Source organism: Chrysochloris asiatica, unplaced genomic scaffold, assembly GCF_000296735.1.
Source record: "Chrysochloris asiatica unplaced genomic scaffold, ChrAsi1.0 scaffold00322, whole genome shotgun sequence".
NCBI lineage: Eukaryota > Metazoa > Chordata > Mammalia > Afrosoricida > Chrysochloridae > Chrysochloris > Chrysochloris asiatica.
In genome coordinates, this window is record NW_006408840.1 from 996,402 (window position 1) to 1,015,620 (window position 19,219).

Genomic DNA, 19,219 nt, shown 5'->3' on the forward strand with positions numbered 1-19,219 from the left:
ACATTGTCTGGAGAGAACAGTTGCTGGAGAAGGATGTCATGCTTGGTAAGGTGGAGGGTCAGAGAAAAAGAGGAAGACCTCCAACGAGATGGATTGGCCAGGTGGCATCATTGATGGCGTCAAGTGTGGCAGCGGTAGTGAGGTTGGCCCAGGATCGGACATTGTTCGTTCTGCTGTGCATGGGGTCGCTCTGAGTCGGTTCTGACTCGATGGCACCTGACAACAACAACAACAATGTTTTCTAACTAGGATATCAAAACTTTCTCAGAAAATGGGTGAGCAGATTTCTGTTTATTTCTCATTGGCCTAATTTACATATGAAGGCTTTTGGATTCAGTGGTGTTTAGATAATGGAAATATGATTATTATTTTTAAGATCAGTCATAATTCATCGTCTAGCAGGGAGCACTTTGTCAGTCAAACACAATTGAGATTCTAATACTAGGGAAGGAGAATGCGGTTGGTGTTAATTGCCTTCGAGTCAGTTCCAACCCTGTATAGGGTTTCTGAGCCTCTTTAAATCTTGTGGAAACATTAATCCTCATCCTTTTTCTGTGTATTGGCTAGTGGGCTCTAACCGCCAGCCTTTTGGTTTTCAGTCCAGTGCTTATCCTATGAAGTCAAAGGAGTGTTTGTAGAATTAGTGCAGAAAAATGTAACTGCATTTATTTACTGTCTTCTTCCTTGCTCCTTGGAAACCCTACACAGGGTCGCTATGGGTCGGAACTGACTCGATGGCACTTAACAACAACAACAACCTTAGTAAAAGAACAAACATCTAATTAATTGTTGTTGTTAAGTTTTGTCGAGTCAGTTTTAACTCATAGCAACCCTGTATATGGTTTCCAAGGAACAGCTGGTGTGTTTGAATTGCTGACCTTGTGTTCAGTAGTTCAATGCTTATCTCATAATGCCATACCAGGACTCTTGCTAACAGCCAACTAAGGTTATATTTTGACCAAAAATATACTATAGGTACCAGGTTCACTGTGCAAAAATGATTTGCCACTGATCATTAATCTTATATCCTCTTAAGATGTGTAAATCATGGTTTTTAATAGACTGACAGAAAACAAATACTTTCCTTCTATCATGAATGATGATAGGCATTTCAATATGTGTCGGGGACCCGCCTCGACATTGGGGTTCAGTTCACGAGGAGAGGATACCTGACGGTGACTCATATATATCCAGAATACACAAAAGGAGACAAAGGAGACAAAGAGAGAGACAAAGAGAAACACTTATAGCAGAGGAATCCTGGAGTGGCACTGTAGGATAGGCGCTGGATGCACTGTTAACGTTGGTGGCCCAAGTCTATACAGTGTCACTAAGATTTAGAATCAACTTGAAGACACCTAGTAACAACCAATTAGAGCAGCAGGAAACCTAGTGGTGCTGTGGTTTTGGTGTTGTGCTGATAACCTACTGTTAGTCTGGTCTGCTGTTCAAATCTGCTAGCTGGTCTTCAGGAAAAAGTTGAGGCTGTCTGCTCCTGTAAACATTTACAGTTTTGGAAACACTATATTTGGTAGCTATGAATCAGAATAGATGCCTATGGATTTGGGGTAATTAGAGCAGGCTACTAAAATGTTAGTCTTTGACCACAATATTTAGCATATCATTTCTTAATACCACAGTTTGAGTTGCTTTCTGCTTACTAGTTTTTGATGATCTAACAGTGACCAAAGATTTCTTGTAATATCCTCTGTCTGTTTGTTTTATCCTATTTAACTAACAATAAAAAAATTCATTATACAAGATTTGCATAGAATTAAATTTTAATTAAGCTTATTAACTTATTTTTTATTTAGATTGCACTTAAATTGTCGGCAAAACTTTATTTGCTTCTCATTTTATAAAGAGGGCTACTGGGTTCACCCAGGTTTCAGATTTTGATGGTAAATACCATCAAAATACAGAATGTGAGCATGAGAAAAAATCTGTCTGTTTTAGTACATGTTTAGATTTAATCATTTATTTTACCCTGAAGGTTGGAAGGCTAATGATTATAAAGCTTGCTTGCTGTTTGATATATTTCAATCAAGCATCAGGGCTAATTAGAAACTTGGGTAAGGATCCATTCATAACAAAAATTCAGTATGTATGCTTTTGACTTTTAAGGACAAAGTATGTTTGAACAAATGCATGTCCCTGTGATAACTGGGTTGCTCCAATTAGTACATTTAAAACATAATGAAAACAAAATTTTAAAAATTAAGAAAATCCATTACCTTATTGTTTATGTTTCTGCTTCCTAGACAACTCCCTGTGTTTGCAATTTGATAGTATATTAACCATTCAAAATCTTTAGTATCCATTTCTAATTGATTATTGCTTCCTTCATAGTGGTATGCTTAATTATATGAAAAGGCTTACTGTTGAACTAGTGAGCATTGGCTAAATTTTCTTACTTTATGATGATGGAAAATATTTTGAAATAAAATAATAGAAAGTGAAATAAAATTGTTCTTAAAGTAATCAAAGGCAATGGTTTTCTTTACAGTCAGAAATCAATCATGATGTATTAAGATGTAAATGGACAACAAATATCTGTTTTAGTAATCATTTCACAATTAAATAATCGGTGAGATTAAGTGACTCAGTTGGTAAAGGCATTGGGATACTGTCAATAGAATTTGGAGACACACTGGACTGCTAACATAAAGGTTGCAGTTCAGACAACCAGCTGCTCCTTGGAAGCCCTATTCAGAGTCCATATGAGTCAGAACTGACTCAGTGACACTTAGTAAAAACAACAATAACATGACATAATGGAAAGAGAACAAACTGGTTTGAGAAAGACCAGGGTTTGCCTCAAACTTTACAATTTACCAGTTGCACTAGGATGTCTTCCTCTGCAAATAACAGCAAATCACTTCCCCACTGGAATAAATGACTAGAAAATAGACTTTTCTCACATTAAAGCAGGAGGCAGGTTTCAACCTAAGATAGGGTTACTATCCCAGTAATGTAATTTGGACCCATATCCTTCCCATTTCTTTCCTTCACAGTCTTTAGTTTGTAGCTTTGCTCTTAAGCTGATTCCTTCTTTCCTCTAGATGGCTGCATCAGCTCCAGTAAATATATCCGCATTCAGCAACTTCTAACTTAGTCTAGGGATTTCTTTTCTAACTTTTTTTTTTTTCTCAAAACGTCTCTTCCCCAAAATGCGTTGAAGATCCCTTTCACAATCCATTGGACAGAACAAATAAAATGTGGAATAATCCCTTTCACAACCTAGTGGACAGAACAAATCAAAGTGGGAGCATATAATTGGAATTATAAAAGTTCAGTGTTCTTTTTTAAAAAGGGAGAAATAATGGACCAAGAAAAACTGTGAAATAAAGTAGAGAATAAAATCCTAGACAGTTTTATATTAAAGACTATGAGGCTTTACTATAAGTGGAGTAGATAAATATTGGCGACTTTAAAATTTCAGAAAAATAAAAGTTGGAAAGCATGCCTCTCTACTAGGAAACCAAATAGGGGATTTTTCAAGTGAAAAATTATGACAGAGATTTAGCTTCGATCTTGCTATGTGGTAGGATGAAACAAAGCAGGAAGTTTAGAAAGAATATGGTTTGAATCAGTGGAACTTGGTAAATGTGTTGATAAATAATAAAGAAGACAAGCTTTCTAAATGTAGCAAATGTTGTTGTTGTTAAGTGCCATTGAGTACATTCTCACCCATAGCAACCTATTATAGGGTTTCCAAGGAGCAGGTGGTGAGCTTGAACTGCTGACCTTTCGGTTCAAACCGTCTTTGCTCTCCAGGGAAGTAGCCCACAGTGCCATATCATTCCATTGTGTTATATTTACTGAAACAGGGAACACAGAATGATGATTTTTTTTTCTTTATTTAATTCATTTTGGGAAAGGCTGGATTTGGAATGACTGCATATCATTATGATTTGATAGCAATCAGGTGATTTTATAAATCGTTATGAATTTCAGGAGAGAAAAATATACTAGATATCTGGATTTAGGGGCTCATTGAAAGCAGAACCTTGGAAGTTCATGAACACCTCTATGTTGTTAAGTGCCATCAAGTCAGTTCTGACCCATAATGACCCTGTATAGTGTTTCCCAGGAGCAGCTGGTGAGCTTGAATTGCCAATCTTGCAGTTCAAATGGCTTCGCAAGGTGATGCATTAACACACAGCGCCACACCAGGACTCCAAACACCTCTATATAGAACACCTCTATAAGGATCCTTAAATATGGACACATACTAACATTATCTTTAAAACCAACCAACAAATCAACATACAAATATGAGGGGACTTCTTAAAGTACACAGAAGACTTCCATTATCTTTTCATTCTTTTATTTAAAAAAGGTATTGAAGTCCCCTCATATGTTAGTTGTTTTTCATTCATAATATAGTCTGATATAGTAAGAATGGGCTGTGGTCAAGGCTTTAGTGCTTTTTTAAAAAATTCCTTTTTTGATTTTAGTGTTAACTTGTGGTCAGAAATCATTGGTATAGATTGAGAAGAGAGGAAAGGTTTGTAAAATTACAATAATTAAATATAATTTGCAAAAATACAAATTATTGACCAAAGCCAAGTTTTGAAGGGTTGGTAGAGGTAGAACAGCTTGTGAAATAAATGAGAAATGTAGAAAAAAACCACATAAATAGGTTTTCACTGAATATAAACAGTGAGAGTGTTTGTTGATGGAAGTCATGGACAAATATTGAGGAAAATAAAGGTACATTTGGAATGATTGTTTCTAGTGTACTTGGTGAAATAAGTTTTTATAGACTAGTAGGGGTAAAGAACATTTATAATGAATCACTTTGAATGGAATCCTAGGGTAGCACTATAGAATAAACACTGGATTTTTAACTGCAAGGTCAGTGGTTCAAATCCACCAGCTGCTTCTCGGAAACCCATTATAGGGTCACTATGAACTGTAACTAACTTAAGGACACTTAACTACAAACCACAGGTTAGAAGTAAAGAGGATGTGAAAAAAAGTAGAAAGCAGTGTTGACAACATATGCAATAGTTTAATATAAGAAGCTGCAAGAGAATGTGGGGATTATTTTTAATATATTTCAACTAAAATTTTACCAAATATTTAGTCATTATTTGGAAAGGAAACCTTTATATAAAGACACTATATATTTCAGGCTCTGTAAAGGACCCATTTGAGATCACTGTTAACTGTCAGGAGAAGTAATCTTGATTGCATGATTTTTCTCCATAAGTGTTAAAAAAAAAAAAGTACTGATTTCACATCCAAATCCAAAGAAGGTATTCATTCATTATTAGGATTTAGTTCATGGTGTTTGGATGTCCAGGGGTATAGGTAACTGTAAGCAAGTGAATCTTACGTCAAGGTCAAAGTGGGGTAGGAAACAATGAGCAGCATTCATGGCCTAAAAGCATCAGATTTTGCTTCATGCATTTTCCCTTCCTCTATTTTCCTTTTGGGGCTCTGAACATGACAGCAAACTGTCATGTTTAAATGAAATAATGTATGTAAACAGCCTAAATAGCAACGGACACATAATTTGTTGTTGTTAAGTGCTGTTGAGTTGTTTCTGACTCATAGTAACTCTGTATAGGGTTTCCAAGGCTGTACATATTTTTCAGAATAGAAAGCCTCATCTTTCTCCCATGGAGCAGCTAGTGAACTCGAACAGCTGACCTTATGATTTGCAGTTCAATGCTTATAATACAAAACCATTTTGCTGCACCTGACACATAATAAGCACTCAAATAATATGATTTCACCATGTGATTTCTTCTTTCAAAAAAAGAAAAATGCATAAATGGTTTGCTCAGAATTCAGAAAGAAATGCAGACTTTCCCATTTATTCTTGGTTATGGATTCTTGCCTTCAAGACAGGCGATGTTAAAATCCTATGTAACACTATTATACCTATAACATCATTTTTATCAAATTTACAACATTAGTTTTCAAATGGGAACTCTTGCTCTATTCCCTTGTATTTTTCATGTCAGTGGTTCTTTGTTTTCTTGTAGCAGTTGTCAATAGATAAACTTTAACCTAGAAGCAAGAAATCACATTTGTGCTGAATGATACCATGGAAAGATGCTAGGCTAAATATGATATTTGTTTCCACAGATTAGGTAAATTCATGCTGAAATTGAATTTAGTAGCAATTCTGATGTAGTTAAATATAAATCAGTGAACAAGCATTCATCAGAAGTCTACTATATATTCTGTATATTGTACTCTGACTCAATACTCTTAAAGAAAGAAAATGCCATCTGAACATCACAAAAGCTGCCCACTTAACCACTGTCCGTCAGGACTTGCTTTTCCCAATTTATCCAATAAGGCATTACATTAATAATTTAAAGAATATTTAGCACTATTTTGAATTAGCTTCTATTATAACCTATTATTTCATTGAGAAGACATTTAAATATCTTTTACTTATTTAAAAAGTACCTATGTTTGTGAAATACACCCATCCCCTACCCCATTTATTAACTTTAGAATGTACAGTACACGAAATGCTCATTGTGTATTGTAGAATTATTTCTCTTGGAAAGTTTGTTTTCTTGAGTATTAATTGGAGTACAACAAATATGCTAATATTTATCATAATTGTTGGTACCAACTCGAAGGCACCTAACAACAACAAAGGGAAAATTACCCTGAAGGCTGTCTTTCAATTTAATGTGATTTTATTTTAAAATAAAAATAATAGAATAAAAAGATTTTCCATAAAATTTATGAGATTTAATGAATGTCTTCCAGAATAACTTTGTGATATCAAACATTTCCTCTAATTATATACATTAGTAGCTTCTCCTAGATAAGTTTTAATTAAGCTGTACAATGAAGATCAATACTCATTGTGTATTCATTGTAATTTACAGCAAGCATATATACTGTTCCGAACAGTTTAATTACTATAATTGTGGAATAGAAGATACTTAGTGATTTTGCCATTTTGCTGCCAAAATTCCACATTTTCATAAATTGAGTAATGAAATAGAGAAAGCAACTTCTAAAAATTGACTTGTATATACCTCTTATGTCTAAACTCATAATTTCTAAGTAATGAGTTGAAATAATGGGAGAAAATGAACATTAATTAAGAGGCATCGAGCTTTTTTATACAAGGCATCATGAACATCATCATGAATGTTGAGGAATTATTAGCACATAAAAAGGAACATCAGTAATAATAGTTGGTTATTTGAAAAATAATTAAGGGCTTTGGGTAGTCATAATACTCAACTTTTTATTTTCCTAAATAAGAACAAAATTATTTTTATTTCTTTAAATATATGTATTATTTTCCTTCCAAGGAATGCTTCCAAGTATGCTAACTTCTGTTCAGGAATACCATGCTACTGATGCACTATACAAGGAATGTAAAAACAAAGATTTTTTTGGTAACATCCATAAATATATACCAAATATTTTCAACCTTGTTATTTGGGCATTTTTGGACAAATGATTCCTTAATATGTATGGAGTAGGTTCACTGTACACTGCAAAATGTTTAACAGTATTCCTGGAATCTATGAACAGTATAAAATACCCCACCTCAATTTCTCATTTGTCATAATCAAAAATATTTCCAGACAGTGCCAAATGCCCATCCTAAGAAGCGCTGGTGTATACAGATTTAGTTATACCTCCTTTTGATGATCCATTCATAAGACAGCTATTCATTTGTTCTGAGTGCAGATTAGACACATAAGCATGAGTTAAACACGTGTCTTTCCTTAATTGTTATGTGCTGTGGAGTTGGTTCTGACTCATAGCGACCCTGTACAGGGTTTCCAAGGCTGTAAACCTTTACGGGAGCAGAAAGCCTCATCTTTCTTCCACGGAACAGCTGGTAATTTCGAACTGCTGACCCTGAGATTAGCAGCCTGATTCATAACCACTATGCTATTAGAGCTCCTTATCTTTCCTTAATAGAACCATGCAATTAATGTTACCAATGTATTATGAAACTTGAAAATGGTTGCTAACAGAATGCTTACCACCACTCATCTGTCATTTTGTTGTACAGTGGTGGCATGCATGTTGCTGTAATTCTGGCAGCTATGTCACCGGTATTCTAAATACCATAGAGTCACCCATAGTGGACAGGTTTCAGCTGAGCTTCCAGACTATGATAGATTAGGAAGAAGGAGAGATGTACTGCTTCTGAATATTTAGTTACAGAAAATCTTATTAATATCAGTAGACCATGGTCAGGTGGCACTGTAATACTGAATATTTGAACAGGATGAAGAACACCAGAATATTGTCAGATATCGTGCCATAAGATGAGCCCTCAGGTTGAAGGCACTCAAAATATGACTGGGGAAAATCTGTTTCCTCAAGGTAGAATTGACCATGATGACTCAAATGGAGTACAACTTTTAGAACCTTCATTTGCTAATAAAGCATACTTACAATGAGGAGAAACAGCTGTAAGCATTCATTAATAATTGAATTATGGAATGTATAAAGTATGAATCCAGGAATATTGTTAAGTCAAAAATGAAATGGAACTCATAAACATCATATACTAGGCATTGTTGTTGTTGTTATCAGGTGCCATCGAGTCAGAACCGACACATAGCGACCCCATGCAAAGCAGAACGAAACAATATCCGATCCTGGACAACCTCACTACCGCCACCACAGTTGATGCCATCAATGATGTCACCTGGCTGATCCATCACGTTAGGGGTCTTCCTCTTTTTCTCTGACCCTCCATCTTACCCAGCATGACATCCTTCTCCAGCGACTGTTCTCCCTGGACAATGTGTCCAAAGTATGAGAGACGAAGCCTAGCCATCTTGGCCTCCAAGGAGCACTCTGGTTGCACTTCTTCTAAAACAGATCTATTGTTTCTTTTGGCAGGCCATGGCACTTTCAGTATTCTCCTCCAACACCACAACTCAAAGGCATCAATTCTTCTGTGATCTTCGTTATTCACTGTCCAGCTTTTGCATCCATATGAAGTTATTGAAAATATCATGGCTTGGGTCAGGCATACCTTAGTCCTCAAGCTGACATCTCTGCTCTTCAATAATTTAAAAAGTTCCTGTGCAGCAGATTTGTCCAATGCAATACGTCGTCTCATCTCTTGACTGCTGCTTCCATGAGTGTTAATAGTTGATCCAAGAAGCATGAAGTCCTTGACAACCTCAATCTCTTCTCCAGTGATAAGAATGTTGTTTATTGGTCCAGTGGTGAGGAATTTTGTTTTCTTTACATTGAGTTGTAACCCATACGTAAGGTTGTGCTCTTTGATCTTCATCAGTAAAGATTTTAAGTCCTCTTCACTTTCAGCAAGCAAGGTTGTATCATCTGCATATCTCAGGTTGTTAATAAGTCTTCCTACAATCCTGATGCCACATTTTCCTTCATAGAACCCAGCTTCTCGTATTATTTGCTCAGCATACATATTGAACAAGAATGGTGAAAGAACACAACCCTGTCGCACACCTTTCCCAATTTTAAAACATTCAGTGTTCCCATGCTCTGTTCGAACAACTGCCTCTTGGTCCATTGAAATGGACTGGTATTGGCCATTTCACATCTGAAAATCACTTTGCCTACTATGATGTTGATGTTGTTAAGTGCCGTAGAGTTGACTCCGACCCACAGCAATCCTGTATAGGGTTTCTAAGGAGCAGCTGGTGAGCTTGAAACACTGACCTTGCAATTTAAATGACTTTTCAGTCAGATGCACTAGCGCACAGTGCTTACTATGTAGAGAATGACAAATTGAAGAGGAATGGTGGTGCATTCATCATCAAAAACAACATTTCAAGATTTGTCTTGAAGATAAATGTTGTCTGTGATAAGAGAACATCCATATTCCTACAAGGAAGACCAGTTAATACCACTATTATTCAAATTTATGCACCAACCACTAGAGCTAGTAATGAAGTTTGACGAATTCTACCAACTTCTACAGTCTGAAACTGATTAAGCCTGCAATCAAGATGTACTAATAACTACTGGCAATGGGAACGCCAAAGTTAGAATCAAAGAGAAAGGATCAATACTTGGAAAATATGGCTTTAGTGATAGAAATAATGCTGGATATCACATGATGCAATTTTGCAAGACCAATGATTTCTTCATTGCCAATACCTTTTTTTAAGTAATGTAAAAGATAAGTATACCCATGGACCTCACCATATGGAATACACACAAAAATCAAATTGACTACATCTATCGAAAGAGCTTCATGTCATCAGCCAAAACAAGGCCAGGGGAAGACTGTAGACTGCACTATCAATTGCTTGTATGCAAGTTTCTACAGAAGCTGAAGAAAATTAAAACAAGCCCAGGAAAGTAAAAAATATGACCTTGAGCATATCCCACCTGAAGTTAGAAATCATCTCAAGACCTGATTAATACATTAGACATTAATGACTGAAGACCAGAAGAATTGTGGGATAACTTCAAGTGCATTTTACAGAAAGAAAGCAGAACATGATTAAGAAGACAAGAAAGAAGTTAAATATCAAGATGGATATCAGAAGAGCCTGTGAAATGTGCTCTCTGGTGTAGAGGTGTTAAAGTAAATGTATGAAATAAGGGAGGTAAAAGAGTTGAACAGGAAATTTAAAAGGGCACCTAGATGACAGTGAAACATCCAGCTGATATGAAGTCAGTGGAGATGCACAAGAATACTCAAACTTGCAGATAGTACCCATTTGACCTAGCCTCAATGGCTTGATGATCAGAATTTGACTAAAGGAAGATAAACAAAACTATTTTTGATAAAGGAAACAAGTATAAAGTCCTACAGTTTGATGAACATGACCTATACTTATGGATGTAATAGCTCCAAATACCAATTGAGAGGGAAGACGTCTTCATAAGTATCAATCCTATCCCCTCTGTATACAGATAGTTATGGGCAATTTAGACATTGACTACATAAAATGAGGGGATGATAAAGACACAAAGTGACTAGCTTACATGTTTTCAAGAGGAAGTTTAGTTTAAGAGTGTGCAGGAGAAAGTAGAATCCCCACTTAATAGTTTTCATCTTGTCTAGATTGGTCTGGGGAAAAGAGAATGGAGCATAAGTTTCTTATGAATCAATAGTGAGTATTTGTTAACATGACTAATTGCAACTGTCACAACTGTAAAGGTAGACATTTTGTAACAAAAAAGGAGGCAGTAGTTAATCTTATAGTCCTGGAACAGAAGACCCTAGGACCATCAAGGAAGAAGAGCACAAGTGAAATATCAGACCCCATCCAGAGAAACATCAACACCAGAGATGGAGGCAGAGATGAGGATATGAAGAGAGTGAGAAGCTGAGGACTGTACACTCATGGAAAGAGAGGGGCTGAGTGCTGGTGGCCAGGAGGCAGACTTGCAGACTGTGTCCTTTGGTTGTTTAAATTATTATATATTCCTGAGTGTTTTTGTGTATGTTGTTGTTGTTGTTAGGTGCCATTGAGTCAGTACTGACTCAGAGTGACCCTATGAACAACAGAATGAAACACTGCATGATCCTGGGCCAGCCTCACATTTGGTGCCACGCTTGAGTCCATTGATGCTGCCACTTGCCAATCCATCTTGCTGCGGGTCTTCCTCTTTTTTTCTGATCCTCCACCTTCCCAAAGATGACATCCATCTCCAGTGACTGATCCCTCCTGACAACATGCACGAAGTATGAAAGACGAAGTTTGGCCATCCTGGCCTCCAAGGAGCACTCTGGCTGCACTTCTTCCAACACAGATCTGTTGGTTCTTTTGACAGCTCATGACACTTTCAATATTCTCCTCCACCATAACTCAAATGCATCAATTCTTCTACAGTCTTCCTTATTAACTGTTCAGCTTTCGCATGCATATGAGGTTATTGAAAATACCATGGTTTGGGTCAGGTGCACCTTAGTCCTCAAGCTGAAATCTTTGCTCTTCCACATTATAAAAAGGATATCATGTGATATTCAGCATCTTTTCTATCACCAAGGCCATATTTCCAAATACTGGTCCTTCCTTTTTGCGCCCAGCCTTTGCATTGCAATCACCAGTAATGATCAATACATCATAATTGCATGTTTGATCAATTTCAGATTGAAGAAGTTAGTAGAATTTTTTTTCTGTTTTTGTGTATATCTCTTCCAAAAAGAAAACAAACAAACAAAAAACAGAGGGAATAGAAGTAAATACTGTTGAATGATGATGCACGGAGGAGATTGTAATCATTGCAATGAAAAGATGAGTGTAAAACCGATGTTCTACCATGTAAACGATCACTGAATTCACAATAAAAACTGAAAATAATGGGGAACTAGAGAAGACAAAGTCAAATATTAAAATGAAAAGACCTGGAGTTAGAAATCTAAAAGGGAAGAAAACACTGAGCATTTCTCAAGCTGAGTGAACTGAAGAAAAAAATCCAAGCTTCGGCTTGAATATTGAAGGATTCTTTGACCAAACTATTGAATGATACAGGAATAAATACACAGAATCATTGTTCCAAAAAGAAATGGTCCATGTTCTACCATTGCAACAGGTAGTGTATAATCAAGAGCCAATGATACTGAAGGAAGAAGCCAAAGGTTCACTGAAGGCATTGACAATGAAGAAGGCAGTGAACTCTTTCAAGAAATTGATGCAGCAAACTGATGCAGCACTAGCAGCACTCACTCATTTATACCAAGAAATTTGGAAGACAGCTACCTAGCCAAATAATCAGAAGAGATCCATATTTGTACCTATTTCAAAGAGAGGTGATTCAATGGAATGTGGAAATCATCAGACAATATTAGAAATATTGCAGGCAAGGAAAATTTTACTATAGATAATTAAAAAATGGCTGCAACAATACTTTGGGAATTGCCCAAGTATTCAAATCATACTCTATCATTAATATCACATGCAAGTAAAATGTTGCTAAATATAATACAAAAACATCTATAACCATACATTGACATAGGACTTCCAGATGTTCCAGTGAGATTCAGAAGAGGATATGGAATGAGAGATATCATTGCTAACATCAGATGGATCTTAGCTAAGAGCAGAAAACACCAGAAATATGCTACCTGCGCTTTTTGACTACACAAAGGCTTTTGATTGTGTGGATCATAACAAGCCATGGAAACCATTGTGGAGACTGAGTATTTCAGAACACTTAATTGTGCTCATGAAAAACCGATGCATAAAACAAAAATAGAATGATTTAGAATTAGGAAAGGTGTTCGCCAGGGATGTATTCTTTCACCACACTTACTCAGTATGCTGAGCGTATAATCTGAGAAGCTGGATTATATGAAGAAGAAGGTGACATTGGGATTGGAGGTAGACTCATTAACAACCTATAATATGCAGATGATACAACATTTCTTGCTGAAAGCAAGAGAACTTCAAAAACTGATGAAGATCAAACATAACAGCCTTCACTAAGTTTTATTGTAAAGAAAACAAAAACCTCACTACTTGACCAATAAATAGCATCAAGATAAATGGAAAAAAGATTGAAGATGTCAAAGATTTCCATTTGCTCTGCTCAACTATCAACACTCATGGAAATAGCAGTCAAGAAATCAAAAGACATATTGTGTTAGGAAATCTGCTGCACAAGACCTCTTTAAAGTGTTGAAGAGCAAATGTGTCACTTTGAGGGCTAAAGTGCACCTGACTCAAGCCATTGTATTTTCAATAGCCTCATATCTATGTGCAAGTTGAATAATGAATAAAGAAGACTATAGAAGAATTGACGCATTTGAGTTATAATGTTGGAGGAAAACATTAAACATACTAGGAACTGCGAGAAGAACAAAAAAAATGTGTTGGAAGAAGTACAACCAGAATGCATCTTAGAAGCCAGAATGGTCAGACTTCATCTCTCATAATCTGGGCATATTATAAGGAGAGACCAGTTCCTGCAGTACTACATCATGTTTGGGAAAGTGGAGAGTAAGCAAAAAAGAGGAACACCTCCAGTGAGGTGGATTTGCACAATGGCAGCAGCTGTGGGCTCAAGTTTAGGAATCAATGATTGTGGGATTGCTGAAGAATCAGCAATATTTCATTCTGTTGTGCATAGAGTTACTATGAGTTGGCACTGACTTGATGACAGCTAACAATACCAAAAATACTTAACTCAGATTCTAGAAAGGTTGTTCAAATGGCTTCCTGGAGAAGGTAGTTCATGAAATGTGTTTTGAACAACTAGATTGAGTTAGCAAATAACAAAAGGAGGAAGAGCAACTGAGATAGTATGTGCAACACTTACAAATATAAAAAAAAGCAATATATTTGAGTTCTTACATAATTTTTAAAGAGTATATTATCCAAGACATCAAACCAAAGCCCATGTTACTCTGCATTTAGTAAATAAGATCATAATATAGTAATCCTCAAGGTCATTACCCAAGACACCTAATCTTGCTTGTTTTTATATCAATTTTCAATTTAATACAGATGTATATAAACATATTTTTTTGTATTATGAACCTTATGAAAGCTTGTATTTCTAAGAGTAAAGCAATTTTAGACTGAGAGTAGAAGTGTATATTCCTATAAACCTGCTAGTCTACTTATCTGAAAAAAACCCCCTGTGTCTATATTACTAGAAATAAGAGAATATGTATTCCTATTTGTTGTTATTTTCACATAGTCTGTTATACATTCCAATATCGAAAACTTCCAGTTGAGATATTGATAGTCAGGACAGTATTGGAAGTCATTAATTTTCTTTCACATATACATATAGTTCAAATCTTAAATAAAAAGCAAAATTTAAGATTAAAGCTAATTCCAGTGAGGATAAGAAAATATTTAAAATGATATCTGGAATTCTGAATATGTCAAAATACGCATAATATTATGAGGTCTATAAGGAGTGCTGTGTTTCTTGTGGAAGACTGCTTATGAAATCCTAGAATCCCTATGCATATATCTTTGCCAATATAGGGCTTAGTTCAAATTGACGGTTATCATAGTAGGACTCTTTTGTTGTTGCTGTTAAATGCTATCAGTCGCTTCCTACCTAAAGAGACCCTGTATTGGGTTTCTGAGAAGCTGCTGGTGAGCTTGAACCACAGTCCAGCGCATTAACTCACAACACCATACCAGGAGTCCAGAACTTCTTTAGTTTGATGATTTAGTCTACTTTATCTATTCATACAGACATGCTGCTGCTCAATATCAACGGTGAATCAAATGAATCATTAAGATGAATAAACATAACACTTTAGGTTTTGCACTCCCTTGGTATTTAGTCATGTCTAGACAGAGCCCCAGTGTCCCAGAAAAACTAAAATGAGGACAAGGACGTTTAAGTTTAATGCAGTCTTATTCCCATGGAAACGAAAAACCAACAATAAAGTAAAGTGACAAGAGTATGGATCTTACTGAAAAATTAGATTTAGTGAAGTGATTGCCAGAATTTGAAAGGTTAGTGGGCAATGGAAGATGTTTGGTTTGTTTGTTTTATAAGCATTGGGTTTTTTAGTCAGGTTATCATTTCTCTGAGAAAATACAATTCTGTTATTTATTTTATGGTTCCATGCAGCCAATATGATGAGAATAAGCTGAAGATAATGCAAATAACATATGTTCTTGTTAATTGTTAGGTGGTGTCAAGTCAGTTCAGATTCATAGCTACCCTATGTGCAACTGAAGGAAACGTTTTCTACTCCTGCACCATCCTAACAATAATTATTATGTCTGAGTCCATTGTTAACTTCAATGTGTCAATCAATTTAATTGAGGATATTCCTATTTTTCATAGACCTTCTAATTTACCAAGCATGATATCTTGCTTCACAGACTAGCTCTTAATATTTTTTTGATAATTTTTATAGTTTTAGGTTATTAAGTTCATTTTTGTACCTAGTGTGAGATGTGGGTACTGTTTCATTTTTCTGGAAATGTATATCCAGGTTCGCCAGCACCATTTGCTAATGAGAATGTCTCTTTCTCATTTAATGAGTTTTGATCCTTTGTCAAAGATCACCTGAACACAGGTCGATGGATTTAGTTCTGGGTTTTCAGTGTTGTTCCATTAGTCTATCTGTATGTCATTGAAGCAGTACTTGGCTGTGTTGACTACCATAGTTTTTGAGATTAGAAAGAATGAGGCCTTCTATTTTGTTCTTCTTTAGTAGTACTTTGTTTATCCAGGGTCTCTTTCCTTTATATATGAAAATGCTAATTAGTTAGGTTTTTTTTTTTCCCATCTGCTGCTTTCATGGGTGTTGATAGTGGATCTAAGCAAAACAGTCTTTGAAAAATTCAGTATTTTTTCTGTTTATCCACATGTTGCTTATTGGTTCAGTTGTGAGGATTTTTGTTTCTGTATGTTGAGGTGTTAATCTATATTGAAGGCTTAGAAAATCATCAGTCAATGCTTCCAGTCCTCTTTGCTTTCAGAAAGCAATGTTGTGCCATCTGCATATCACAGGTTGTTAATGAGTCTTCTTCCAGTATTTTTCATATAAACCATCTTCTTGAATTTTGGGTCTCGTTTTAATTTTCTTCAGTTTCAGTTTGAACTTGCAAATGATAAACTGATGGATTATTCTGCTGTTGGTCTCTGGCCTGGTTCTGACTTATGTTTTTTAACTTCTCCATAGTCTTTTTCCAAAGATGTGGTCTATCTTAATTTTGTATATTCTATTTGATGAGATCCACATTTTTTTAAAATGTTTTATTGTGAATTATATGATAGTTTACATGAGAGAACTTTAGTTTTACATTCATTCCATCGTATGTCATTTCATTGCCATGGTTCCAGTCCCCTCCATGCATCATCAACCAACCAAAGGGTATATCCTAGAAACCCGCCCCTACACTTCCACCCACTGCCACCCCCAGTCTTCAGCCCACAGTCCCTCTCCCTCTCTGGATCCAAAATCTGCAGCCGCTTCTCCACGTCATTGTCTCTGTCTCTATCTCAGGCATCTCTACTTCTCTGGGTAGGGTCCCGCTCTAGGCTCTTCTCCTTTGATGGTCCTAGAGACTTCCACTCCTAGACTGGAGAATTAATCACTCCCTTCCTTTCTACAAAATGTCTACCTTTGCATTTCCAACCCTCATAATGTGTCCTGATAACCATTATTGACTATAGTATCACAAGTTACCCATATGTATTTCATTTCATCAGCTCCGCCTAGACAGATTGGATAGTACTCACTGGAGATTCTGCCTTCCTCCATGCCCCAGTGTCCAAGTAGCCCATCACTGTCTACTCTGTGTGTGGAGGGGGTGGGCATGTTTCTTGCTGTAAGGATTTGTTCCTTCTTTTAAGTCACTGCATCCGTAGGTGTAGGTCAAGTTCATCAGGTTTTATCAGATCACTCTTTGTTTTTCCTCTTCTTTCTTCTCCTGGTTGAGCTCTGATCATCCAGTCATCCGGTCCAGGTCACGTGGGTATCATCTGCAAGTGTGGGTGTTCTTGTGCATATGCCCTCTCTTCCCATCAGCTGGTAGCTCCACTCTCCACTCGACTCCTCCGTGGACACACCACTGACTCTTGGCCCAAGAGTCTCCAGGTCTCCTCACACTGCTTGCCAACCAGATCCCCAGTTGGGTCCACAGAAGCCCTCTGAACATTGTAAGGCTTAGCTTGCTGCTTCATTGCTGCTTTTACCTCACTTCCCCCTATCGGTGATGCGTGTGGTCACCAATCAGAGCGTGTATTTCCATTGAGTCTTAGTCTTGGAAGGGGGTTTGCGTTGAGAGGGCCCGACCACTTGCCTTGATGTTTTCTAGGGGTGCGATTTGTTTGTTCTTGTAGTAACAGTCCATCTGCCTCTATTGTTTTATATATTTCTTGTAGGTCTTTCTTTCAAGAAGTATCTTTTGTTCTTCTAGCCGCTCTAGGCTGGTCTGCTCATCCTTTCAAGTAGAGATTTCTCATCTCTGGAGATCTGAATGTGGTTCAGGTTTCTACCTATAGTTTTATGTATTGCAAAGGCTCCGCAGGAAGCCTTGTTCACTAGGTACACTGTAGCCCCATTTTAGGTATTCCAATCAGTCATAGGCAGAAGATGGACTTACAAGCCTTCTAGTGTGATGTTTCTGACTATTCTTTTCTCTCCCCTTCCAGTGTCTACTCTATATTATAATGCAAGGAAAACCAAGATTCAAAAAACAGCCAAGCATCTTAACATGATTCCCCCCATTCCAACCATGTCTCAATCTCTGTATCTCAGAGCCCTGCAGTTCCAAGGCTGTGCATATATCGTCCTTTATCTCTGTCCCATTTGTCCCATTCAAACATACCCAATTGTTCTCCCATCTGCCCCGTTTCTCCACTTCCCTCTCCCTCCCTGTACGTTGCCCCCCTCCCCAGCACCCAAGCTCTCCTGTGTCCAATCCCCGCCCTGGGCTCCATACTCCTCCCTTTCCCCCACCCATCACCAACTTCCCAGCAACCAACAAAGACTTCCCCCTACCCCACTTTAGTATAATTTCTTTTTCTTAGTCTTTTACAGTAGTGGTCCTATGCAGTATTTCTCTTTTTGTGACTAACTAATTTCACTAAGCATAATGTCCTCAAGGTTCATCCATGCGGTGGCTTGCCACTTCCTTGTTATTCTTCAATGTAGCATAATATTCCATTGTGTGTAGGTAACACAATTTGTTTATCCATTCTTCAGTTGATGGGCACTTTGGCTGTCTCCATCTTTTTGCTATTGTAAATAGTGCTGCTATAAACATTGGTGTGCATATATCTTCTCATGTTGTGGCTCGTTTTTCTTGTGGGTAAATAAATACCAAGTAGAGGAATTACTGGATCATAAGGTATTTCTGTGTTCAACTTTCTGAGGAAACGCCATATTGCTTTCCAGAGAGGTTGGACCATTTTGCAGTCCCAACAGCAATGCAGGAGTGTCCCAGGCTCTCCACATCCCTGCCAGCATTTATTGTCTTCTACATTTTTCATCCTTGCTATTATTATTGGTGTGAGATGATATCTCATTGTTGTTTTGATTTGCATCTTCTAATGGTTAGGGATCGTGAGCATTTCTTCATATGTTTGTTGGCTGCCTGGATCTCGTCCTTAATGAGGCGTCTGTTCATATCCTCTGCACACTTTTTAATTTGGTTATTTGTCATTTTCTTGTAGAGGTGTTGTCGATTCCTGTATATTTTAGAAATGAGTCCCTTGTCTGACATGTCATTGCAAAAGATTTTTTCCCATTCTGTGGGTTCCTTTTTGCTCTTCTGGTGAAGTCTTTTGATGTACATAAGTTTTTAATTTTTAGTATGTCCCACTCATCTATTTT

General features: G+C 36.9%; 1 protein-coding gene across 4 annotated transcripts in view; it reads left to right on the plus strand.

The window, feature by feature from the left end:
• Positions 1-19,219, plus strand: part of EPHA5 (EPH receptor A5) — a 688,281-nt gene that overhangs the window by 27,293 nt on the left and 641,769 nt on the right. For all 4 annotated transcript variants that reach the window (XM_006875349.1, XM_006875351.1, XM_006875350.1 and 1 more), the window contains exon 2: positions 14,635-14,666. In XM_006875349.1, coding sequence (XP_006875411.1) covers positions 14,635-14,666 — 32 coding nt within the window. The remainder of the gene's footprint in view (positions 1-14,634; positions 14,667-19,219) is intronic.